This window comes from Amphiprion ocellaris, chromosome 22 (assembly GCF_022539595.1).
Source record: "Amphiprion ocellaris isolate individual 3 ecotype Okinawa chromosome 22, ASM2253959v1, whole genome shotgun sequence".
NCBI classification, from domain to species: Eukaryota; Metazoa; Chordata; class Actinopteri; family Pomacentridae; genus Amphiprion; species Amphiprion ocellaris.
Genome location: NC_072787.1, coordinates 19,043,240 through 19,070,200, shown reverse-complemented (window position 1 = coordinate 19,070,200; position 26,961 = coordinate 19,043,240). Strand labels below are relative to the sequence as shown.

Sequence of the window (26,961 nt, the reverse complement as noted above, 5' to 3'; positions counted from 1 at the left end):
GAAGCTACAACCACTTAGCTTAGCTCAAAATTGGCAAAGGAACCAATTAACCTGTTTTCTTTTATTTTGTGAAGACATACGTAGTGTGCCGGTTGTTTTGGCAGCAAAATACAGTTAGTCTGCTAGTTTGCATGGTTTGCAAACTTAATTAATTGTACCGATTTAACAAACAATTTGTATAACTTGATAAGAATTCACTGCAAGTAGTGATTAGGGAATCACCATGGCAACTTGATCTAGCCATGTTAAAAGTAAAGCTATGAGTGCCGATAGAAAAAAAATCAGTTTTCCTTTATTGTACCACCACCAGTTAGCAAATTATGCAATTTTGATTTGGACAACATTAAGAAATCATCAGTAACTAAAGTTTAGTGTCAATACATGAAACAGTGATGGAGAAATTATGCTATTTGGCAACTTTAACCCCAATTTTGATTGGCTATAGTGAGCAGATTTGAACATGTAAAATTAATCTCATAACTTTTGTAAGGCTTGATCTGAACATTATTTTGACCAATTTTGATGAAGACTAGAACTTTTTTCTTCATAAAATCCAATTTTGTGTAAATTTACATCATAATGGTGCCGCATTTATGAAAATTGGACATATGGTTTAAAAGTGACATGCACAAATGCACATTCAACTTCAACCCATTGGAGGAGAGAGTACTCAAGACAAAGACATGAAAATTGGTGGAAAGAATCAACGGACTGTCTCCAAACAGAGTGCCAAATTTCACAACTTTTTACCAAATTAATCATCGGCAGCCATAGTGTCCAATGGCAAAGGATGTATACGAAAAGGTAGAAACCGATTGGGTGCCAGTTACTGAGTTTTGGAGTTACTGGTAGGCAGATTTTGTCAGAACAGAACCAATCTAGATGTTATGCCCTGTTACTAGTCTTTATCCAAGTGTAAGGTAATGGGCAGCTGGCTGTGGCTTCATATTTAAACATAAAGAGTGGTAAGTGTATGTGTTTGACAAAATTTCAATCTATTCCTTTAAGCAAACCACGATACATAAGTCTAATACAGAACATTAAAGTTGTAAATGTGTTGTGTTCTGCTACAGCAGGTATTCACCTACAATTATCTTTAATTTCCTCACAATCCAGTATTGGCAATGACTTTTTGTTGGTCAGTACTTGCTGTAAACAGCTTTCAGTAATGGAACACTGAAGCTCAATGTTTCCAAAGCTACAATTAAAGAATTAAGCTAATCAAAGGTTTTAAATTAATCAGTAGTGCAGCATTTAAAAGGAAGTTTGGGAATTAAAAGCATCGCTTCGTTGTCATGCTTCAGTTTCCCATTACATCAGCCTTCCTGCTGAGGCTCTGTTGGTTAATTGGAGTCTTCTGCTGCAGCCTCTCCTGCTCCACCCTATGGCATCACCGTCCTGGAGTGCGTTCGCGACTCCATGGTGCTCGCCTGGAAGCAGCCAAACTTCATCGGAGGTGCTGACATCACCGGCTACTTTGTGGATTACCGTGAGGTCATCGATGGCGTGCCGGGCAAGTGGCACGAGGCCAACATCAGAGCCGTCAGTGAGAGGGCCTACAGGGTGAGCTGAGATGAAACGCCTCTCAATGGAAGCCTTGGGTTCAACTGGCAGCTCTAAGGTTCTGTTCTTCTTGTGTTTCTGTCTCCAGGTGTCCGACCTGAAGGAGAACAAGAAGTACCAGTTCCAGGTGAGGGCAGCCAACATGGCAGGTGTCGGCATCCCATCGCTGCCCAGTAACACCTTCCTGTGTGAGGAGTGGACCATCGCTGTGCCAGGTTGGTTAGAAATGTTTCACCCACTGAAAGAATAGTTTGATGGACAGAAGATCAATGTTTGAACAAAAAAATTTAAAAGTGGCCATTTTTCAAACACACATTACACTGATTTAACAACTTTCTTGGTTATTGTATAAAATTCGGTGGTCATTTTTGCTGTAAAACACCAAACACTAATTGGTTCAAGCCTATCATGAGAAATTGATGCTTCCGTCTGTCTTGTAGGACAGGAAACTGAATATTTGAAGGTTTAAGGCCATTTATTTGACAAAAACAGCAGTTTGAACACATCAACTTGAGCCTTAGAAACTTGTAACTGGCCCCTTTCGCTGTTTTCTGCCATCTTTGCAAGTCAACAGATAATGATTTACCAAAGTAAACACCTTAGCTTACTCTAGAGCTAACTCTACACATGCATCCGTTTACTAACTTATCATGCTCTGCCTTTGCATAATGTCATTTCTGGCTCAGTCTCTGTGTTTTTTTGGACTAAGAAAGGAACCCTGAAGATTCTTATATTACAACTTGGACACAGAGTTTGACAGATTTGGGCTTTTACCAGGCAGAGGAAGATGAACAAAGAAGCTATTGAGTTGGATTTTGGGAAGTGTGGGGTTCTAGTCATATACTAGGGAATGAAAGTCACTTTAAGTTTGATTGCACAATTTAATAGAAAACATCCAGAGTATTTCAAGTCCCTAATGTGTTAAAAAATGTTCTTACTTATGATGTCTCTAAAAAAACACCATATGGACACGTTAAGAAGTTGAAAAACTTGCTTTTCAAAAAAAAAATCATATTTACAATCAGATGCTGGATAGAAAGTCTTTGTTTTGCAAGTAAATCAAGTGAAATCCCAAACATTGTGTTTCAGCTATTAAACAAATTGTTCTGCTTGTAACATGATTGACTGCTGTGGACAAATATAAGGTGGTGTTAAGTTGTTTGTTTGACACAATTTCATATTACATCATTTTGAATTAAATTACATTGAATTAAATTCATTTGGGTTCAGCCAAAGTGCAGCAACAAGTCTTTTTTTCACTGGATCAAGTTTAGAGTCATCAGATTTGTGACTGATTATAATTGCATAAGTGTAGGGGGTATTAATCTTGATTAAGAGAGAAAGACTGCATATTATCCTGCTTTTTGGCTTTGTATCTACTCTGGAATAATATTATAATGATTTAAATTTCAGTTTAATTCATTCCAATTCAGTTAAATTCACTGCAGTTCAGCTTTATATAAACATCACTGACATACACCTTGTCATCTCTAGGTACTTCCTAGAATAAGATTAAAATTTATGCAGAAAGATCCAACAAATCCAAAATTTTGGATTCCCTTTGAGCAGCAGTAGGAAGAAGAAGAAAAAAAAATCCCGTTTAATAAGGAAGAAGCCTCCACCAGAACCAGGTTCAGGGAGAGCAGACATCTGCCTCGACTGGTTGGGTTGAGGGCAAAGAGGAGAGAGAACAGGATAGCAGATAGAAAACAGACTTTAGATATCAGTGTGCCTGTTGTCATATTGTCACATTAACTGAAAAAACAACCAGAAACAAAGAAGCAATGTGCAGGAATTTTCCTTTTTCTGTGGATGTAGTTGTTGACAACACCTATGAGACACAATCAAACCTACAGATGTGCCGTTTTTTTAGCCTTAATGTTTGTTACCGTTTCGTTTCTGGTCATCTACAGGACCTCCTCACGATCTGCAGATCAGGGAGGTGCGAAGCGACTCTCTGGTGTTGTTGTGGAAACCTCCAGTGTACCAGGGTCGCGACCCGGTCAATGGTTTCTACGTCGACATCAAGGAAGCAGAAGCACCAGAGGAGGCCTGGAGAGGAGTCAACAACAAGGCTACAGAGAAGTCATTCATCAAGGTTCATATCTGTTTCTCTGACTGAGTCGTGTTCACGTGTGACACCAGCTGGTGTTTAACCAGGTCTTTTTATTTTATTCTACAGATTAAGAATCTTAAAGAAGGAGAGACGTATGTGTTCCGTGTTCGCGCTCAGAATAAAGCTGGTGTTGGTAACACTTCAGATGTGACAGAACCTGTTCCTGCCGTGACCAAACCAGGTAGGACGAACCAACGGTGGAAATCATGAACATCTTGAAAACTGCAGCAATAATTTACCTTTATTTCTTGTGTTTTCAGGCTCTAAGGAGATAGTTGTGGACGTTGACGATGACGGTATCATCTCCCTGAACTTTGAATGCTGCGACATGACCCCCGACTCCAAATTTGTGTGGTCCAAGAATTACGAGGAAATCTCAGACGCCTCCCGCCTGACTGTAGAGACCAAGGGAAACAAGTGAGACGGCACTGTTTTTAAGTTAATACTGGCTACATGCTAACATTATCGTTGTTGTCACTTCAATGCTGCGTGTTTCCTGCAGGTCCAAAGCTGTTTTCAAAACTCCTGGGGAGGAAGACGTTGGCATTTATTCATGTCTCGTCACCCACACTGATGGTGCTTCAGCCAGCTACACTCTCTCTGAGGAAGGTAAGATTTAAAGCTCAGAGAACAATGAAAAACATGTGTTTATGTAAGTAAATATATATTCTTTCTAATAAAATGGCATCATCTGTTGCTTTTTTCATCTCTTTAATCTTAATTTATGCCTTTCCTGTTGTTTGCCAGAGCTGAAGAGGCTGCTGGAGATCAGTCATGACCACAAATTCCCCAGTGAGTGTTTCACAACTAATCTCTGCTGTTTTAAAGTGTCTTAGCTTTTTGGGGTTTATTTTGTTGTTTTTTTGAGCTGTCTCTCACTCTTTCTTCACCCTCCTCTTCACACCAGTTATTCCCCTGAAGTCAGAGTTGGCTGTGGAGCTGCTGGAAAAGGGCAAGGTTCGCTTCTGGTTGCAGGCCGAGAAGATTTCACCAAACGGCAAAGTCGATTACATTTTCAACGATAATGCTGTCTCTCAGGGGGAGGTCCGTGAGAATCATTTCTGTTTTATATCTTTTTTGTGTACTAAGTTTTTTCAGGTCTCAAGAAACATAACACTTCATAAAGTGTTGCTCTTATTGTCTGGCAGAAATACAAGATGAACTTTGACAAGAACACCGGTGTGATTGAGATGATCATGGAGTCTCTGACTCCGGCAGATGAGGGAACCTACACCTTCCAGCTGCAGGACGGGAAAGCGACCAACCAGTCCAGCTTGGTGCTGATTGGAGATGGTAAGTTCTGTCACACAACAAACAAAGAAAGGAAAGCTGCAAGCAGGAGAATGATGCCAATTACACCTTCCTGCCAGTCATTTTGCTTTGAAAACAGACTATAGAACTTTCATATTAACTGAATGTTTGTCACATAATCATGTTTTCCTATTTCCAGTAGTTCATGCTATGACTATAATTCAGTATAAATATACAGACGTGCACAAGCTAGGACTCTTACGTGTTATTAGGGAAATTTTATTGCATGGGATCTAGATTAATGTACATTCATAGGAAAACAGTGAGAAATGCTACAGTAAAACCTCTGTCATTTAAAAAACCCAGACTAAATAGCATTAAGCCCCAGTACACTCTAAAAACAGATGCTTAGCGTCAACTTTAAGTATAATAATGTAACAGTTTGCATTTGTCTTTTTATATTCTGACAAATTCTAATGAAACTGTGTTCAACCAATGAACTACATTGAGTTAAAGGAATTAGTCAATACACGACAATCGTCGATGTTTTAATTTAAGCTTTTTCGGACTTAAAATCCTGAACTCAGTGTGGAGAAAAATGAAGTTATCAAGCCAATTAAATGAGTTTGCTACAACGTGAATTTTCTTTTTAAATCAATTAATGACATTTGAATTATACACAATGTTACGTTGGTGTTCAATATTATCTCAACACAACTCATCAAGTAATGTCAGGGACATAATAGGTTTAAATAATCAATAAATCTGAATCTTGCAACCATGCATTAATTAAGATTTATTCTTAGATTTATTGTAGTTTCAGAAAAATTCAGCAAGGATACTGTTTTTGAGTTGGAAAGCCTCAGCCTATATTTCCAAGTCGACTTCCACCACCTGTGGAAATCCCCTTTTCATGGTTCCCCATCTTCTCCATCTAACCTAGATTTTTCTGCCCTAATGTACCTTTTGTCAGTAACAGTCTATAACTTAGAGGCCCTTTAAAAACAGAATAGTGGAAGAACCAGCCAAAGTTAGAGCCCTGTAATGCTTCATCTTTGGTATCCTCCATAGGTTTCTGTGAATGAACAACCTGCAGAAGTGTAGTTTTCTACAAGGCAGCACTAGAGGGCAGTAAGAACTTCATAGAAATCATGTTGCTACTGAGCAGCTTAAACTATGTTCATCATTCATTCACTATCATATTACAGAAGAGCTTCACCAGAGCTCACGGTTAGATTTCAGGTTGTTTTGAGCCATAAAACACTCTAACTTCTTTTTTATTTGCAGTGTTCAAGCAGCTGCAGCAGGAATCAGAGTTCCAGAGAAAAGAATGGTTCAGAAAGCAAGGTATGAAACACAACTACCTGACATGATTATTTTCTTTATAAATTAAGGAACTTGACACTTACTTGATAACATGGCAGAGAACAGTCGGGAGAAAAGGTGAGAATAACTAACGCAGGAGGAACTGGAATCAGAAAATGTTAATCAACCCATTAAGCAGCTCCACTAGAATTATTCTAAATTTAAGTTTGCATTCTATGTTGTGATTCTGGTCTTTTTAACACTGTGTTTGTTGCAGGTCCTCATTTTATCGAGTACTTGGGTTATGAAGTGACACCAGAGTGCTGCGTTATACTCAAGTGCAAGGTGAGTTAGACAGAGAACGTTCTTACAACATTGGCTAACATTACCTAAAAGTTCTGATGTTTTTAAAAGAAAATGTATTAATTTCAAGAAAATGTTAATTTCAGGTAATATAATGTTTAACGTTAACATTCGGAGGATGCTGCCATGAAGACAGATGATGTTCCGTGATCACAAAGGAGGAATGTTCTCGCACCAACATTCAAAAAATGTCTCCCTGATGTTATCGAGGCCTCATATGATTTTAATAATGTAATGTGATGTATTAACAAAGGTGTAAAATTCTTCCTGCTAGCTTCTCAGAAGGTTTTGAGGATGTTCTTATTAGAACACAATACAGAACGTTTCTCTGTAAACAAATGTTCCTTAATGAGAAAAGAGGAACATCATCTTATCAACATTCAAATGATGTTTTCCAGATATTTTCAAGGTCTGGCATAAGAGCATGTTTTATAACGTTGCTGTAACATAATATATTAAAGGTGGAACATTTTGCCGTTTTGATGAAGTAACACACCGTAGAACGTTCCTCCATAAGACGTAAAAACATCTGTAAGTTGTTATTGAGACCTCAAGAAAGAACGTTCTTTACAAGATGTTTCGTTACTGCAATATATTAATGAAGATGAACGTTCTGCCTTCAATGTTCAGAGGATGTTGTTGAGGAACATGTTATAAAACCTATAAAAATGTTCCCAGAATGTTTCATGATAGCAAAGGAAGAACGTTCTCAGTGCAACATTAAGTTTTAAGAACTTTAGGACGTAACGATCTAACAATATTATCATCAAACATTTTTAGAACATCTTCAGTAACCCTGTCATTAAGTAGAACATTCTGGGAACTGAAAGAAAAATGTTAGTAATTTTTTGTAAAACTATCGGAACTTTCTCAGAACTTTTCTAAAACAAACAAAAAGTGCTAAAACCTCTCTTTGCTGTTTTGTGTTTCAGGTCGGCAACATGAAGAAGGAGACGTCTGCGCTGTGGTACAAAGACGGACACGAGATCAAATCAGACGAACATCTGGGCTTCACCGAGGGAGTGTTGAAGCTGGAAATCGCTCAGGTGAGACAATGAGGAAAGAAACCTGAGTGAAGCGTGAATTTACGTAAATATATCTGTGTATATTTCTGTGCTGTATAATCATCACTGGCATATATGACTGTGAACACTGCAGCTCTGTTCATGTCTGAATTCTCAAAAATATACGGATCCTTCCCCTTTTTATGGGCATCTTTGACTTCAGTGTCAAGTAAGTCGGAGTAAAGAAATGATCAAGAGATGGTTGTTCAACAGTGGTGGAAGAAAAAAATAAAAGTCCCAGTGAAGAACTTTAAAATGACTTCATTGCAAGTACATGAAAAGTTCTACTTAAGTAAAATTACAAAGGAATTAGCAGCCAAAAATATAGTTAAGGGAGTAAAGTAAAAGTACTGTTTTGGCCTCTGGATATTGACAAGGAATGGAATGACTCATCATAAATTACATTTCGGAACTCCATCATCCCCTTCTTTAACTGTTCTGTCATCTTTTCTGTTTTAATCTGCTCTTTTCTCTCACATCTCACTGAACCCTCTATAAACTCTCTCTCTCTGTCTGTCTGTCTGTCTCATAAGTCATTTACATCCCACTGTGTCTTCTGTAAGCGTCAGTCCAGTGCCGTGGTTTGACTTCATCGCAGATCAAACTACGTATAAACATCATTTCACATGTGTCCCATTGCAGCGCGACTCCCCTGCAGACGCAGCCAACAATACCAAGAGCCCAATCTGGAGACAACTAAAAGTTGGGATCAGTTTTCTGTTGTCATCACGGGCCAACAGCCATTTCTGGTTTTGCCTGAGAATGCTTTTTGTTGAAGTCCACGTCCGTCTGTCCGTCCGTCTGTTCGTCCATTTGGCTTTTTTGCTTTTGCGTCATATAAATGTTTTCTGCAGCACCCCTAGCAGAAGAGAAAAGCTTGCCTTTTCGGATGAATACAAATCACATTCTTTTCACAAAATGTTGTCGGGACGATTTTTGACTTTGCTGCTTTTACTGTCAGATATCCAAGAAAGATGCTGGAGTTTATGAAGTTGTTCTGAAGGACGACAGAGGAAAAGACACGTCTACGCTGAACCTGACAGATCAAGGTGAACCTTTAGAACCAGATTCTAATATCCCCAATACAGAAGTGGAACAAGTAAATCACTCACGATGCCCAATTTTTGCTCTTTTTAAGGTTTCAAAGACTTGATGAATGAAGTTTTCAGTTTTATCGGTAAGAAGAAACATTTAGTCTGCTGATAATGTTGCATCTGATTTGTATTAAACTCAAAATAAGCATTTAAATGATGTTTTTGTGTTTGTCTTTGCAGCCAATTCCTCCACGCCACTGAAGGTCACAAGCACAGATGAAGGCATCCGACTCTACACATTTGTCAGCTACTATAATGATTTACTCCAAGTGACATGGCATTACAAGTGGGTTCATTTCTATACGATATCAGTTATAGCCACCACAAATACTGGAATTCAGCACATTTATTTAACCCTCGTGTCGTCCTGCGGGTCAAATTCACCCGTTTTAAAGTTTAAAAATGTGGAAAAATATATATTTTCACAGTGAAACTTCTGATGTCCACATTTTCAACATTTTTGGGATATTTTTGAACATTTTTTGGTGGAAAAAAAGAAAAGTTACAAAAAATTTTTCTTTAAGAACATTCACAAAAAAATCAACCAAAATCCAGCAAATTTCGCTGGATTTTGGTAGATTTTTTTCTGTTAAAAGGGTGTTTTCCTTGCCACTGTCGCCTTTTGGCTTGCTCTGGGGGTCAGGCATATGGGTTCTGTAAAGCGTCTCGAGACAATTTGACTGTAATTGGCGCTATATAAATAAAATTGAATTGAATTGAATTGAATTGAATGTTCTTAAAGAAAATATTAGAAGTTTCACTGATATATATGTAATCACTTTAGATATTTTTAGGATTTTTTTGAAGATTTTTGCTCATTTTTTGAAAATGTTTACAAGAATTTTAGGAATTTTTTTGGAAGATTTTTACAAATTTTTTGAAAATGTTTTCAAGAATTTTCCTGCCAAATCTTTATTATTATATTTTTTTAAATAAAACTTTTAAGGTAAACTTTTAAGGAATTATTGGAATTTTCTTCCTGAAGGTTTTGCAAGTTTTCAGAAATTTGGGGAACTTTTTTGCTGAATTTTTGGATTTTTTTCAGACAAAGAAACAATTTTTTTCAAAGTTTACATGCATTTTTAATCAAATTTCTCACCTAAATGCATTTTATTTCTTGCTGTAGGTGCATTAAAGCGTCTGTGTGTGTTTGTTGTGTGTCGTCTCTCTGACAGGGATTCAGCCATCGCTTTCTCGGATCGTATAAAGAGCGGCGTGGTCGGAGAGCAGCTGTGGCTTCAGATCTCGGAGCCCACAGAGAAAGACATGGGCAAGTACGCCATCGAGTTCAACGACGGAAAAGGAGGCCTCAGGAGGACTCTGGAGCTCTCTGGTCAAGGTGAGACCTCCATCTGAACCTCTGTGCCTATAAACTTGTGCAATAGTTTTATATCAGAGCTTTTAATCTGTATTTCTTGTCTTTAACTGACTTTAGCAGCATCAGTACAAACAGCCACTTTCCAACACGTGCCGATCATGTACTCAGATTTGGACTTTTTTGACCTTTGATAGACTTTCTGTGCTTTTTTATCATTTAGTTTTCTTGTTTGTGGTGTTTTGCATCTATTAATTCTGACACAAACTATAAATCCAAGTTCCACCAAACCAGATTCAGATTCTTACTCAGCTCGTTTTTGTTTTTGCAGCATTTGATGACGCTTTTGCAGAGTTCCAGAGACTCAAGTAAGTCACTAATCACTCGATAGCTTTATTTTTATAGCACTTTTAAAAGAAGATTTTACAACATGCTTTGGCAGTCGACACAAAAGCAGGAAACCGAGAAGTTAATGGTCAAGTCACTGTTACGTATTTTAAACAACAGCTGTTCAGCCAAAATGTTTTCCTGTAGAGAAACAAGATTGACATTTTGAATTTACCAAACAAGATTAAATATTAAAGTTAAGACCCTACGATATTATATACTCTAACAAATTACTTGACTAATTTAGATTATTAATTAACACCCTGTAAATTTATGAACTCCAAATCCAGTGAACTGCCCGACGACCCATTGATTTTTGAGGCTATGTTTGAACAACATCTCAGGAACTATTACAGACAAACGCCTGAAATTCTCACTGTTATTTCTCATCATGTCATTGATTCAGAATCTGTAATATTGGAGGCTTTTATGTTTAATAGTTATCAAATTTGAATGTGTGAAAAAACATGCCGCTGGTGGGTTGATGAGAAACTTTTCTTTAGAAATTGTCTCCGTAGTTTATGTTTGAAGAGTTTGAAACAAATCAGAGATGGTAAACAGAGGGCCCCTGATGATTTTCAGTTCAATAACTAATGGGGTCAACTTATCTGTAGCCTGGAGCCAGACTGCTGTATGCTTTAAAAATGACCAATAAAATCTTAAAATCAATCCTAAAATGGAGAAAAGTCAAGATTAGGGCGACGTGACGTTGTCTGCCTAAACCAGTAAGAAAGTGTAGTGCTAATGTGGAACTAGTCTGCAGCAAAAGAGTGATTTTAGGTTTATTCTTGAGAAAATAAATGCATCAAATATTTTATTTTCTATCGTATTGTTAGATTTGTTGCTTGATTTAAAGAAAACATCTAAAAACACATGAATGCTTTCACTTCTGATTCTCTGCACTTTTCATCTAATTTTCTGTCTCTTTTCTTTCACCAGAGCTGCTGCTATTGCAGAGAGAAGTAAGTGACAAGATGTTGTTGTTGTTTTATTGTCATGAATACACATTTATTATCATATTTAGAATAGTTTTGTGTAAGTTTCAAATCCTGCAGCTAGTTTTATGCCAACCAACCCTAGTAAAAGTTCATGTTACTCTACTTTTTCCAGGTCATATTAATAGAATAATTTCATTTTATGGAGCTCTATTAAGAACATTTTTGCTTTTTGAAATGATGTATTTCAAACATTGAAGCTGTGATTGTGTTTTTAAGATCGTGCTCGAGTGGCGGGAGGTCTTCCTGATGTGGTCACTATACAGGAGGGCAAGGTGAGCACAGAACGATGGCTCCATCTGCATGTTTTCTGGCTCTCAGTGTGACTTAAATCTGTGATCCTACCGCTGTTTGTCGCACATTTTCCTCCTCTCAGGCTCTCAATCTCACCTGCAACATCTCGGGCAACCCGGTGCCGGAGGTCACCTGGCTGAAGAACGACAGGGAGATCACGTCCGACGAGCACTGCATCCTCAAGTTTGAGTCGGGCAAGTTCGCCAGCTTCACCATCACCGGCGTGAACACGTCGGACTCTGGCAAGTACAGCATCCTGGTGAAGAACAAGTACGGCACAGAGAGCGGAGACTTCACCGTAAGTGTCTTCATCCCCGACGAGGCGGGCGGCAAGAAAAAGTAAAAGCGGTCCAAATCTTGTCGTAAATATGTATAAATGAAAAAACAATGGAAAGGTTTTAAAAAAAAAAGGAAAAAAAGGGCGTGAGGATGTGTGGTGTAGAATATGAAATCAACTCCAGAGGTGCTGAATCTGAACATGAAACAACTCAGAGAGAAATCCAAGAGGTGTAACTGAAAAATGATGATTGATATGTGAACATTTGGTCCATTTCTGGTGCAATTTTGTTGTTTGTGTAACGTTGTGGTACGCAGAGAGGTAAATGTTGACTTTAGAAGAAGAAACTGAACATTATTTAACAAAGGAAAGCAAAAAAGTGTTGTGTCAAAATAATGCAAAACTGAATGAGAAAAATCATGTTGAATGTCTAATAAAATATGTTTTTACATTTGCTACACATCATGTGGACTTCACTGCTGATGAAGCAAATAAACATAAATGACTGCAAGTCTTGCTGCAAAATTTAAATTACGGTTGACATCTTGCAGAGAAGCCTCAACAAAACCTGTAGCAAATGTGTTAAAACATGTATTCTACCTGTATGTTTGTTCCATTGTATTCACAGTCACTTTAAATGTAACATCACATCACCGTCTCCTGAACTGTGTACGTCTCCTCATTATTATCGATGTCATTCACCATTTTCCCATCACGTCCCCATCATGTCTCCTTTATTTGTAATGCCACTGCAATGAAGATCACTGTTAATCCCAGCAGTAGTGATTATTGCCTCACTTCCTGTTCCCCAGTGTCTTGATGAGACTAATAAAAGAAAAGCATGTACTTCCCCACATCCTCCTCCTTCCTTTATGAGTTGTGTCACTTTGTTTTCAAACCCTCTTCCCTTCACTGTTCACTCTCTCGTTTCCCCTTTTCCACTCCCAGTCACGGTTTCTGTGGAGTCGGACAGCGTGAAGATCAGGAAGCAGCACGGAGACAAAACCTCCACAAGCTCGATAAAGATGTTCGTTTGTGAATTCAGTTTTTAAATGACGCTCTGCAAACTGAGACAACCTCAAGACGAGCAGCAAAAATCAAGCTCACATGAATGCAGCTGAGAAAAACTAATGTTTCGGCTCGTGGTTTGGTCACCATTCAACCATTTAATCACACACTAGAAATATTACAGACATTTCCCATAAGATAAAGCCTAAATATTTTAATTCTAAGCAGTGCCACACATGCACTACTGTTATTTTTAGGACCTTCTCATGCAGTCTGACAACTTCCTATTCAAGAAAATATCTGATTGCACTGGTTTCTGTTGTGTAAAATCTAAATGAAGTGGACCAAGAATGTTTTATCCGCAGTTTAGTTTCATTTTCACTACCTGATGAACATACAGTAGCATTTTAGTGCTGAACAGGCAGACATTTTTACCAAATAAGTTGCTGAAGAGCTAAAGAGAGAAACAAAGAGAGTGAATATTAGACTTAAGTTGAATTGTAATGTTGCTCTGTATCTGCTAGATGTGTAAATAGGCAGCTGTTATATTGACTTTAAGACCTGTTAAGATCTGTTTTTTATGTAGTGGAAGACATATCATGAGTGAAATAATCAGTCAACACCATGGCTGAGAATCTCCGCCTTCAAACTGCAGTGTACAGATGACGGTCTTAAAAACACAGATTCAGACTCTTAGAGTTTCATATGTCACAAACCCAAATAACCAATCATGTTCCCTTGCAGATTGGGGCCTTTTGTGTCATTATTTTTCTAAATCACTCCAATATTACAACTTCACATTAGTAGCGTACAGTGTTTCAGCAGAGTTGTAGGTGAGCTGGTGTGCTCGGGCTGCAGCAAGTGGAAAAGGATGGAGTTATATCAAGTCTTTTTGAGACATATTTCTCTGAAAAATCATCTATATATGGAACTTTTGATACACATAGATTATTTTTAGGGGTTCAATCAATGACTAAGGAAACTGTAACAGAACTTCCTGTAGAGTTATAGTCAAATACTGACAGCTGTGACAATAATTTACTTAAACAGATAATTATTCTGTAACTGATTACAGGACTCTGCAGTACAATATGCATTTTAGTGTTTAATACAGCAACTAGGCTTTCCAATAATATACTTTATTTATATATTTATATCATGTTGCCACTTTAATCAGCATTAACTGTAGCTGTAGTTTTGTCTGTCGTCTTCTTCTTATGTGTCTTTTTTATGTTGTTTCGTGTCTCTTTAGGTCTTCTTTTTGTTTTATTTTTGTCATATTGTGTAGTGTCACCATCATTTTGTCTCCTTTTGTATCTCATTTTTGTCGTTTTGTGCCATTTACTTCTTTTGTGTCTCATTTGTGTTTTGTCTTCTTTTGTGTAAATTTTGTCATTTTGTGTCTCATTTGTGCCATTTTTTACTTCTTTTGTGTCTTATTTGTGTTATTTTGTGTCTTTATTGTATCATCTTATCTGCCATTGTGTCTCATTTGTGCCTCCTTCCTGTTGTTTGTCTCATTTTTGCCATGTTTGTCTGTATTTGCCTTTCATTTATGTCATTTTGTGTCTTGTTTGTGTTGTTTTTAATGCTTTTTGTTCAGTTCACACTGTCAGATTTGACAGTTTTTGTATTTGGCTCCAAAGAAAAGCATCAGATTTGACAGTTTTTAACCCTACTATGAAGAAACAGTTCGCTACTGTTAGAATCTGGCTGTATTTTTATGGTAATTTCATACAGTATATTTCAATATTTGGTTTAGATTTTGGTTCCACTGACTGAAAGAGGATAAATAATTAGTCAACGTACATTAAATTTCACAAAAGAGAAGATCCAGGCACTCATCGTTTGCAAATATGAGGATTTTTAATGGAGGGCCAGGAACATTAAAAAGCACACCAACGCGTGTCGGCTTACGCCTTCATCAGGATGTGAATTCACAAATCATTCACATCCTGATGAAGGCGTAAGCCGACACGCGTTGGTGTGCTTTTTAATGTTCCTGGCCCTCCATTAAAAATCCTCATATTTGCAAACGATGAGTGCCTGGATCTTCTCTTTTGTGGACTATTACTATTGCCGTTTCCCATGAGCACCTTCGTATTGCAGGATACCAGAAGCTCCCTGTTATTTCTTTTCAGTACATTAAATTTCATTGATTAAACTAACCTTTGGGGCTTAGGCACCTTTTTAGGTCAGATAAATATATTAAAAAAATCTCTTCTCAGATTATTTACACCAGGATGTAGGTTTAACTAAATAGGATTACAATAAATCTAAAAAGAGAGAAAAGAAACTAAAGCCAAAACTATTCCACCTGCCCAGAGGAGATGAAGTAATATCATATATTCACATCACATTTTCATACGATTAAAACTTCCTGCTTTATTAGAAAGTAAGTAGAATAGAACAGTGTTCAAATTTATGTACATGAAAAGTGTACATAAATTTCTGAAATGTGTTGCAGAAATTTTAAAATCTGTTGAATAGAGATGAAATCCTGTGATATAAATAGATCCCTTATATTGTGAGAGTTTTCTATTATTTGCACTTTGAGGTGTGATTGCTGTGGCAGCCAGTGGTAGGTCTGTCCTCACTGAGCTTCCTGGGTAAGTCGGACATCGCTTCGGTGTGGTGCTTGATTCTGATTTTAGAGCTTCATCTCGCTGCCATGTCTCACTCCGTTGTGTCTCCTGTCAGCTGGAGGTCACAGAGGGGACGCCTGATCTGGGCGTGACGTCATACTGGACGGATGCCGAAGGAAACGTGATGTTTGGCCCAAACACGCCGAAGGAAAAGATGAAAACCGCAGTCGCCGGGAGCAAAATGCAGAAGCGAAAGGGTGAGAAGGTTTAACCCTCGTGTCGTCATGCAGGTCAAAACTGATCCGTTTTAAAGTTTGAAAATGTGGGGAAAAAATGCATTTTCACAGTGAAACTTCTGATGTCCACATTTTCAACATTTGTGGGAAATCTTTGAACATTTTTTGGTGTAAAAAAAGAAATATTAAAAATGTTTCTTAAGAACATTCACACAAAAAATCAACCAAAATCCAGCGAAATTCGCTGGATTTTGGTTGATTTTTATGTGAATGTTCTTAAAGAAAATATTAGAAGTTTTACTGATATATATGTAATCACTTTAGATATTTTTAGGATTTTTTGGGAAGACTTTTACCCATTTTTTGAAAATATTTACAAGAATTTTCTTGCCAAATTTGGGGGATTTCTTTTTCAAAACAAAACTTTTAAGGGAAACTTTTAAGGAAATACTGGAATTTTCTTCCTGAAGGTTTTGCAAACTTTCAGAAATTTGGGGAATTTTTTTGCTGAATTTTTGGATTTTTTTCAGACAAGGAAACAATATTTTTTCGGGCCTATAAATGAGGACAACAGGAGGGTGAAATGTGTGTTTGGCAGAACAGAGCAACTTCTGCACGACTGAAATGAAACGTTCACTAAATTACTGTTTTGCAGAATCTGTCACTAAGACTCCTAACGTGGAAAAGCTGGAAAGCAAAGAGGAGAGCAAAAGCAAGGAGGTGAAAGAGGGAAAAAAGCTGGAGAACACTGAAAATACTGCTGCAGAAGAACAAAAAGCTTCAGAAGATTTGATTGAGCAACAACCGACTGCTGACCAACCAGAGGCATCTGAGCAGCCGACAGAGGAACCAGAGACACAGAATGAAACCACCGAATGAATACAGCAGATTTTATGCAATCAGCTTGATGTGCACTTATAATAGCATTGATATTGTATTCTCTCCTATATGACATTTTCTACATTTAAACTAATAGAGCTGATGTTTTAACAACCACGCGTCCTTTACTGTTTCCACTGTTTACCTTTTTATTAAGTTTGGATATTTTGCATGTCTCTTTTTCATCATATATGCTTGAATAAAGGAGCTGTTGTAATATTTATCGCTTTTACTCTGCTTTGTATAATATGTTAGAAGATTTAAAAATACTCAGTGACGTGGTGAGGCTTAAAGAGGCACATTGGTCTCTTGTTCAAGGGAAGAACAAAGCAAACATGAGAAATTCTCACGGTGAAGCAGAGCAGAATTAATGCAAACCAGCAAGTGTAAAAGTAGCAGAGGTCCGGCGAAGACGAAAGTCCTGCAAGCTGAACTGTAGCTCAATGTTAAATGTATCCGAGTTGAATTTAAAAGCTCATGTTTTAGCTCAGTAAAAAATGTTTCACTGGAAAAGAGCAAATAAGACGTAATAAAGGTTTGGAACTGGTACATTTAGAGCAAATACAGACACAAAACCAAACGTTACAGATACTTGAACAACAAAAACACAAAGATGATTACGGGAATCCTTCTGTAAATCAATGAGTCATGAGTTAAACTGACTCCGCTGGTGATTAATGAGGAAATGAAAATGACTGCTTCCCTCTTCAGAGGATGGAACATCTCGTTTGTTCCTGCTTGCATTTATTTCTAGTACAGTCTGGTGACACAGTGGATTTATCTGAGGGTTCATGTTCAGATTTCTGCCAAATTGCTTCCAAGCAAATCCCTGAAAACCTCCAACACCTGCAGCTCTGAAGCCGACCCTGACCTCTGACCTCTGAACAGAGAACAAGCAAATTTCCTCACTGGCTGCTCTTTATTTCAGGGCAAAAACAAGAGGAAATGTTAATTAAAAAACATGAATGATGATATAATCTAAGCATGATTCACATTGTTGCCCTTGTGGACTGAATTATTTCATAAATTGGATTATTAACATCTGATTTTTAGGGTTGCATCTGTCTTCATGTAAACCCGTTTCAAGAAATAACTCCATGTATATTATATAAACCTTATAAACATGATATTAGATAATCTAAATGGAGGTTAGAGCATTTTGATGATTAAAAAGATGTTTTATTGCCTTTGAAGCTGAAGTTAAAGCATTTTTCTTGTAAAATATGGTTTAAAGTTCAAGGTTCTGAACAGAAATACCTTCATTTTAGGCGTTTTTAATTATAATTCTCACAAACATGGGTTAACTTCAGTAAATATCTAACTGTGTTTGGACAATCCAAAGCAGACACAGAAACACAGTGTCAAAAAACAAAAAAGTATGATCCTGTTTCGTCTGCAGCTTCCTCGTCTGTTCCTACTAAGGAGATAATTTAATAAATTCCTCTTGAATATATGTGATTTAAAAGCACCAGTTAAAGGTTATGCTGCTAAGCTTCACTAGTTAGCTCTTCATTGTTTAGTTAGATTTTAGCAGGTCTAGTTGTGCTACTTTCTTCTTTCCATTGATGTCAGATTTGTTTACTGGCAAAACAAAATCAGTTTCTATATCGGTTCATCGAAATAGAATTTTTATGATTTTCTTTGATTAATTAGATTTAGTCTGCCTCACTGGTGGATTTAATTATGTTCTTAGGATCAATATCCTGTTCAAAGCTTCACGTCAACAACTATAATCTAGTTTCAGCTTTCAGACAGACGGCCTCACATTTTCTTTATAAACTCTTTAATATGTTTAATATGATGCAGAAACTCAAACAAATTCAGGTACTAACATTTTATAGCATCAAACCGTTTATCTTTTTGTTCACAGTTGAAACAAAAAAAATAACTTCCTGTCTTGTTTTTGAGCTTTTGACCATCTAGTGCAGGTGAACTTTACTTGGTTGTTTTGGATTTGAATCGATCATTTACACAATCTGTCATATTTATAGATAATATTTATGTAAATATTTTTTAAACATTTAAAAGACAATAAAATACACACGATCCCATGTAAAATCAAAGCTGATATTTTCTGTTATTTTGAAAGATTTTTGATATTCTTTTTAAAATTTGAATTCTGTATTTAAGTATTTTTTGCTGGAGAATATTAAATTTTTTTCTCTTTTTTTTTTCATTTTCTCCCCCAAATGTTTAACTTGGTTTTATATTGTCATAGTGTATGGTTGCAAATAAAGATTATTTTGTATATTTTTAACGTTAAATTTTTTCCTAATTTTAATATTAAAATATATAATATTATAAATATATAAATATTACAGCTTTTTCCTCAGCTTGTAAATTTAAAAACATACATTTTTGCACGTAAAATTTATTTATTGTTTTTTGCCACTTTAAAGTTTTGATTATTTTGATTATTAATTTCATTCCCATGAAACAAGATGAAAAAAAATGCAATGTGAGTTTATCTAAATGTATCCAAGCAGTTTCACTTACATCCTAAAATATCTTAAATTAATTGAGCCAAATCAACTTCTCTTTTCTAATTTACTCAATGTCAGTGTATACAATGGGCTACTTTGCAGTTAATTAAACTTCAAATGTCTGTTTTATTTTAAGACCACTTTAGGACTTAAAAACACAAGTCATTATAGCTCGAGGCATTTTGACTTCAAAATAATTTAATAAGTGAACATGTGAGAGTTCACTCAACTCATTAAATTAAGTTTATAAGAGACAAAATAAGCATATTTACTGATTTTCCATGATGCACTATTAGAGAGTTAAGACTCCACACAGACTCTTGTTTTTTGTAGTTTGACAAAACAGACATGGTGGTTTTCCATTAGACTTGTTTTGTTTCATAGTAACCAAAACAATTCTTATATATACTCAATTTGATAATACCTAAACAAGACAAAGGTTGTGCTGACTCTAGTTTAAATAAACAATAAACAAAAACCAACCAGCCAAACGACCGACCAACTGACTTGTTTATTCAACTTGTTTATCTTAAGTGAAGTTAAACTTGTTTTCTCAGGTTCATTACATTTAAGTCAACTAGTTTTATACTTTCACCATTTATTTTATATTTCAACTGATCCAGAATCAGAAACAATTGGACCCAATATTGCAGATTCCAAATTAAAGGCATGATGAAAGCTTCTTCGCTTGTTCTTGAGGTTTTGACCATCTTGTTGAGGTGGACTTTGGTTGTTTTGGATTAAGATGTCACAAAGTTGATCAATAAGACATTTTTGTCATATTTCTATAAATGTAAGTAAATATTCTATATTAAACATTTAAAAGTCAAAAAAAAATAAATACACATAATCTCTCATGTGAAATTGAGCCAGATATTTTCTGTTATTTTGAAATTTTTCATTATTATTTATATTTGTTTTGCTTAATTTTGATATTCTTTTACAGTTTTTAATTATGTATTTATTTTACAGTGGCTAGAATAGTACAGTTCTTTCTTTCTTTCATAGTCTAGGGTTGCAAATCCTGTTTATTTTGATTATTGATCTGATAGATTAGATCAGATAAAAAAAATTGCTCAATTTTTATTTTATTTATTCTAATATTCTACTGATTTTCAAAAGCTCCGTTTTTGCCACTGCAGTTGCTGAAATAGTACAGTTTTCTATGTTTTTCATGTCATTTCAATTTATTTATTAATGTATTCATTTATTTACCGGCATATTGCTTTTTAGCTAAATAAATATATATATTTTTTTAAATTACTGATGAAGCTTACAATTGTTTTCTTCTTCTCGTTCTTCTTCTGATTCTAATTATATTTTTAAAGCCATATCAGGTAGAAGAGTTTCTTATAACGAACTTCGTCAGCTGCGGTCACGTGTTCCGGCGGGTCACGTGGTCTGCGGCTTCACGGCAGCAGGAGTCGCTCAGACCGGAGAGTTCAGCCTCCGCCGAACCTCCACACCGGCAGGTAGGATAATTTCACCGCTCCTTCTCCTCCGTACCCGCGTTTAACGGCTCCGGAGAAACTAACCGACTCGTATTTCCCGTTAATATCCGTCAAAGTCGCTCGTTCAGCGCCTGCGGAGGTTTTTATTTTAAATCTGTCTGAGACATTTAAAGGCTTCACGACTCCTGTTTGAGTCTGAGCGTCTTTTTAAGTGTTGATTCTGAAAATATTTAGAGAAGCTCCGACTGTAGCTTGAGGCTTAGAATATAGATAAACCTGATGTTTCCTACGTGTTACGGTTTATTATACCATTTCTCTTTCATGTCTGTTTAGTCAGATTGAAACCTTCAGCCGGTCCCTAAACGCCTCACAGGTTTTATTATGGATATACTTGTATAAGTGGAGATTTACTGTCCAAAATTAACTTATTTTACATCAAATAATCTACAGATGTAACTTGAAGTGCATTTTGAGGATGATATGATTAGCAGATTTTGTATTAATGTTGTGTATTTTTCCTCCAGATGCATTATAGATATTTAAAAATACTAAAATAACAATTTGTCAACTGCTGTTTTGATTAATCCTATGAATTCTTTAAGTTGAACTAAACATACTCAGTCCTAGCTTCTTAAATGGTTTTTAATGGCTGTATATCCCATAAATCGGATATTGAAAGATTTGTTGGACATATAAGCAATTTAAAGACCTCACTCTGGCTCTTGAAAGTTTTTTTAAACATTTATTTGATAGATTGAGAGATTAATCAACGAATAATACAGGTTAATCCAGTGGAAACAGTTCTAAAATATTTGAAAACACTAAATAAAATTGCATTTAGTGCTGAAATAAGCTGATTAATTGATTTCCAGAGAATGTATCACTCATCTATACTCAGTTTTTGCTTCTGAAATGTGAGGATTTGCTGCTTTTCTCGTTTTTTTTAATGATTGTTTATCCCATAAACTTGGTGGCGCAACGGTTAAGTCTCTAGACTACTGATCAGAGGTTCAAGTCAAGATGTGGCCACTGTTGGGCCCTTGAGCAAGGCCCTTAACCCTTCCTGCTCCAGGGGGCGCTGTACTGTGGCTGACCCTGCGCTCTGACTCCCCCAATTGGGGAGAGATGCGAAAATCAGAATTTCCCCTCATGGGATTAATAAGGGATAATAAATAAATAAAAATTAGAGTGTTTGTTGGACAAAAAACTGTTTAAGGACATCTTTTTAATCAATTATTTAGTTGATTTAGGGGTTAATTGAAAAATAATACACATTAATCCAGTGAAAATGCTTTAATATATTTAAAATAGTAAATAAGATTGCTTTTAATGGTAAATGGTCTGTATTTATATAGTGCTTTACTATACCGGAAACGATACCCAAAGCGCTTTACATTATACATCACATTTACCCATTCACACACACATTCACACACTGATGGCGGAAGCTGCCATGCAAGGCGCTTAATGCTGGAATTAGTTGATTGAGCCACAGAAACAAAAAGTTTTAGCTTCTTAAATGTGAGGATTTGCTGCTTTTTGTTACTATACATTCATCTGGTTGAATATTTGAGTGTTCGTTGGACAAATGAGCAATTTGGAGACTTTTTAATGCCATTTATTTTATAGATTTAGAGGGTAATTGAAAAATATTACAGATTAATCCAGTGAAAACAGCTGTAAGATGCAGCTCAGGTTGGATAATCAGCATAAATGAACCGTGCACATTATTAAATACTGCTGTAAATGTGCCACAGTTGGCCAAAGGGTATTTTTTATCCATGTTGGTATTAATTTTGTGAAGAACCTGCATACTCTTTGGCCCAGTGCTGGTGAAAACAACAGCGACGTAGGCTCACGTTGGACGTAGTGCTCAGGAGAAACGTGCCGAGACAGGGAAAGCTAGATTTGTCCTAATCATGTAAACAGGATTAACACTTCTTAAAGTCCTGTCACTCCACCGACAGAGAGTCGTAGGCGACAACTGGCTCTGCTGGATTTGGATCGTGAAGCAGCAGCTGTTGGATCATGTATCTTAAAAAAAACAAACTAAGGTTCTAGTGATAATGTGTAACAGGAGACGTCACTTCAGTAGAAACTGATTCCTGAAAATGAGGAAGAAGCCAAGCAGTGTTTTAAAGTGAAAATGGAAGTGCACACATCCAAAGGTCTCTTCTCTCCGTCAGACTCTTCTGGTGAAACTTGTTTGAAATTCACCGCAAGCAGACGTGTTGAGCTCGACAGTTTTTTGTTCACAGTGCAAACTAAAAACAAAACTAACTTCCTGCCTTGTTCTTCAGCTTTTAACTATCAAGTGCAGGTGAACTTTACTTGGTTGTTTTGGATTTAGAGCTGAAACTATTGATCAGTTACTCAAGCTGTCATATTTATTTACGTACACTACCGTTCAAAAGTTTGGGGTCACCCAGACAATTCCATGTTTTCCATGAAAACTCACTTTTATTCATGCGCTAACATAATTGCACAAGGGTTTTCTAATCATCAATGAGTCTTTCAGCACCATTAGCTAACACAATGTAGCATTAGAACACAGGAGTGATGGTTGCTGGAAATGTTCCTCTGTACCCCTATGGAGATATTCCATTAAAAATCAGCTGTTTCCAGCTAGAATAGTCATTTATCACATTAACAATGTCTAGCTGGATTTCTGATTCATTTAATGTTATCTTCATTGAAAAAAAAGGTTTTTCTTTCAAAAATAAGGACATTTCTAAGTGACCCCAAACTTTTGAACGGCAGTGTACATGTATGTCAATATTATTTATTAAACATTTAAAAGATAATAAAGTCCACATGATCTCGTAGAATTAAAGGTGATTTTTTTTCCTGTTATTAAGATTTTTTCTGTTTAATTTTGATATATTTTTTAAAATATTATTAATTCTGTATTTATTTTTTTACCCTGAGAGTATTACAGTTTTTTATTTTTATTTTTAAAAAAATGTTTAACTTGATTTTATTTTGTCGTAGTGTAATGTTACAAATAATGATTATTTAGTTTATTTTTCTTATTCTATTTATTTTTAATTTATGTTGTAGTTTTAAATTTTTTGCCACTACAGCGCCCGAAATATTACAGCCCTTTTCTCCCTCCTGGTTTTTAAATAAAAAAAAAAAACACACATTTTTGAATGTAAAAATAATTACTTTTTTGCTATTTTAAAATTGTGATTATTTGATTATTTTCATTATTTATCAATTTTTTTAATCAATTATTTGTTCATTTATTTATTTTATTTATCTTGCTCCAGTGCCCGAATATTATTATTTTATTTATTTATTTGTTATATTTTGGGAAAATTTTTTTTTTTTTTATAGTGTAGAGTTACAACTACTAATTAGTTAAATTATTGATTAATCTGGACTTTTCAAAAAAATTTACTCTTTAAACTTTAATTGTTTAAACTGTGAAGAGTTAAAAAGAAAAGCCCATTGGGAACAAATATGTTTAGTTCATCCTGATATATGACAGAAAAAGCAGCAATTTTTTAAATATGAGACTCAGAAACACAAAAATAAGAGTTTAATTTCCTGTTTTTATTGACTAATTGACTATATGATTAGTTATTTCAGCTCTAGTATATTATCTGCTGTAAATATCTTTACCTTTCCTTTACTCTTTTAATCCTAACCCAGTTTTTAATCCCACCTTTATTATACTAGTTGTGGGTGATACTAATATAATATTCATACGTGCTCTTTGATCCTCACTTGTTCTTGAGCTTTTAACCGTCTTGTGCAGGTGGACTTTGCACGTTTTTTTGGAGGATTTAAAGCTGAAAGAATTGTTCGATTACATAATTCATGGGGTGACATGAAAATGTGTGGCTCCAGCTTTGATAATCGGCTCGTCGTTTGTCGTTTTGTCGAACATTTCCAGCTTTAGACTAATATGTAACACAATACAAGGTCTGGATATATTTACAATTCAAATCCAGTGAGTTTGCATTCGTCCTTAATGTTGACTTATTATTGATGTGTGGTTTTCTGATATTCACCGAGCGTGTTCTTGTTTATTTTGGATGAATTTAGTCACATTCAAGCCCACACACTTCAGCTCACATCATGCGTCTATATCTGTGATGAAAAGCATCACGGTGGGCCTGAACGCTGTGGGAGTGAAGCTCGGATACTAAACTTGGAGGTTTGCAGATCGTGCAGACGGAGACGTGGCTGCTCGTCCTGATGCCTCTCATCTAGACTCTTCTGCTTTGTCCATTACATGAACGGTGCAGGTTCAGTCCACAAAGCGCTGCTGCAGCACATTACAGCAACACAGAGCTCACAGTGACGCTCCTAATAGCTCGTTGTGTTGGAACTACTTCTAATGACCAACCAGCTACTTGACAGACTGCTGTGATATTTTATACAGACCTAATATATGTGTGTCACACTGGGCCTTTTTACCTCACTGTTTTTTTCTTTTTCACTCTTCTCAGACAAAATAATTTGTTAGTAAATTAAGAAAACGAAGCAATAATATTCCAGAAAGTGACAGCCTTAATTGTATTTTTGTTGCTTAATGAAGGGTATTACACATGCAAAAACAATGAAATTACCCTTTATATATTCTATAATATGATATATAATGATAAAAACACATTCATTCCATATTTTTAATGTAAAATCTCTATAATTATACAAGTTATCTCATTTAATAAGCAAATCTATGTAATATTACAAAACTAATGCTTCTATTTTTGTTAACTATCACTAATTGTTTTTATTATAGAAACATGTTTCCAGTCTTCAACCCTTTAAGCTATTAAATAAAATAAAAATGGAAATAAAAAAAGGACGTATGTATGAAAATACCGTATATTTTTATCTTTATATGTAAAATAATAAAAAAAAAATTCTGACAAAAAAAGGATTTCAAAGTTATAGGTTTTGATAATATTTTACAATAGACGTAAATTCACAGTTTGTTTTAGTAATTTTATTGATATTATTATGTTTTCCAGAAACATGGAAAGAAAATCACTAAAACCAAAACTATAAATGATAAATTTACGTTCATATGTTAAATATGAATTAAATATTTGCTTTTTCTAAGTTACAACTTTTTAAAACATTATTCTACATTAGTCATTTGAATTCAGTCCATTCTTGTTAATACAATAGTAAATATAAAGGAAATATTTGTGAATTATGATAAATTTGTCTTTTAATGTTAAAAATAAAATCCTCTAAGTTTTTTCTCTCTTTTTAGACATTATTTTAAATTAATTGTGCAAATTCAGTCCATTTTCATTAATATAATATTAAACACATAGGAAATATTTGTTAATTATGATAAATTTGTCTTTTGATGTAATTTTTTTCTCTAAATGTAACATTATTTTAAACTAGTTGTGTAAATTCAGTCCATTTTTGTTAAAATAATAATAATAAAATAAAGGAAATATTTGTGAAACTAAGATAAATTTGTCTTTTCATGTAAAAAAAAACATGTAATTTCTTGTTCTATGGTTATTCTGAGTTACAGCTTTTTAATATTATGTAAATTCAGGTCATTATTGTAATTTTATTGATATTTTCATGTTTTCCTATAACAGAAAAAACCCCATTAAAACTACACATTTTTGTACACTTTTTCATGGTTTCCAGAGGATGAATCCCACTAACTTTGCTTTATTTTATATCTATTTACACATTTTTACAGTGTTTTAACTGCTTCTCAACCAAATAGCCTCCAGATTAAACCGTTTCCCCGAGTCGCTCTGTTTTTAGAGGCCTTCAGGACGGTGGCGACGGGGGGCTGGTGCTGAGGTAGATTATGTAAGCGTTTCAGAGCTCAGGCTGGGGGGTGATTTTCCCTCGTAGAAAGGTCGTTGTAGCTGCGCTGAATGGCTCAGAGCAGGAGGAAGCCGGCCGAGGAGGTCGGAGCTCGGCTTAATGCCGTCCAGGTAACATGGATCAGTCACCTGTAGAGCAGCACCTGAAGGCCTCCTGGACTCTGGTGAGTTTGGTGCTGATCTGAGTTCAGTCTGAATATGTAGAGTGAGAGGAGCTGAAGGCTGAAGCTTTCTGTAGTGCTGCTTTCTTATAATACATTGTTTTTAAAAAAGCATAATTTTAGGGAATTTTTTTCTTTATTTTTTTTACTTTGCATATTTTTTTCTGTATTTTTAAAATATATGAAAATATTAATAAAATCAAAAAATAAACTGAAATTATATGACTAATGTAAAATAATATTAAATCCTATAACTTTGAATAATTAAGTTTTTTTTTAAGTGCGTTACTTTTTCTTTTATATACAGAGATGAAT

At 35.5% G+C, this 26,961-nt stretch overlaps 2 protein-coding genes across 6 annotated transcripts in view; both read left to right on the top strand.

Annotated features, from left to right (window-relative positions):
* Nucleotides 1-16,953, top strand: part of myom1b (myomesin 1b) — a 39,864-nt gene extending 22,911 nt beyond the window's left edge. For 3 of the 4 annotated variants that reach the window (XM_035948702.2, XM_035948700.2, XM_035948701.2), the window contains 22 exons: nucleotides 1,367-1,563; nucleotides 1,652-1,778; nucleotides 3,477-3,661; nucleotides 3,746-3,860; nucleotides 3,940-4,096; nucleotides 4,182-4,288; nucleotides 4,427-4,471; nucleotides 4,587-4,723; nucleotides 4,828-4,972; nucleotides 6,218-6,277; nucleotides 6,513-6,580; nucleotides 7,531-7,644; nucleotides 8,624-8,711; nucleotides 8,801-8,839; nucleotides 8,937-9,042; nucleotides 9,932-10,095; nucleotides 10,403-10,439; nucleotides 11,398-11,420; nucleotides 11,673-11,728; nucleotides 11,830-12,045; nucleotides 15,733-15,874; nucleotides 16,509-16,953. In XM_035948702.2, the coding sequence (XP_035804595.2) occupies nucleotides 1,367-1,563; nucleotides 1,652-1,778; nucleotides 3,477-3,661; nucleotides 3,746-3,860; nucleotides 3,940-4,096; nucleotides 4,182-4,288; nucleotides 4,427-4,471; nucleotides 4,587-4,723; nucleotides 4,828-4,972; nucleotides 6,218-6,277; nucleotides 6,513-6,580; nucleotides 7,531-7,644; nucleotides 8,624-8,711; nucleotides 8,801-8,839; nucleotides 8,937-9,042; nucleotides 9,932-10,095; nucleotides 10,403-10,439; nucleotides 11,398-11,420; nucleotides 11,673-11,728; nucleotides 11,830-12,045; nucleotides 15,733-15,874; nucleotides 16,509-16,732 (2,552 nt within the window). In that variant the 3' untranslated portion in view covers nucleotides 16,733-16,953. Of the gene's footprint in view, nucleotides 1-1,366; nucleotides 1,564-1,651; nucleotides 1,779-3,476; nucleotides 3,662-3,745; nucleotides 3,861-3,939; nucleotides 4,097-4,181; nucleotides 4,289-4,426; nucleotides 4,472-4,586; nucleotides 4,724-4,827; nucleotides 4,973-6,217; nucleotides 6,278-6,512; nucleotides 6,581-7,530; nucleotides 7,645-8,623; nucleotides 8,712-8,800; nucleotides 8,840-8,936; nucleotides 9,043-9,931; nucleotides 10,096-10,402; nucleotides 10,440-11,397; nucleotides 11,421-11,672; nucleotides 11,729-11,829; nucleotides 12,879-15,732; nucleotides 15,875-16,508 lie in introns of those variants that run through there. The other variant, XM_023271393.3, reaches the window with a different exon arrangement.
* A 3,625-nt stretch (nucleotides 16,954-20,578) lies between these two features.
* The window catches only part of LOC111569340 (phosphatidate phosphatase LPIN2), a 28,781-nt gene continuing 22,398 nt past the window's right edge, over nucleotides 20,579-26,961 (top strand). Inside the window, exon 1 of one of the 2 annotated variants that reach the window (XM_023271396.3) lies at nucleotides 20,579-20,687. Coding sequence is in view for 1 of the 2 variants with exons in the window: in XM_055007032.1 (XP_054863007.1) it covers nucleotides 26,602-26,649 (48 nt within the window). In the remaining variant the exon portion in view is untranslated. Of the gene's footprint in view, nucleotides 20,688-26,544; nucleotides 26,650-26,961 lie in introns of those variants that run through there. The other variant, XM_055007032.1, reaches the window with a different exon arrangement.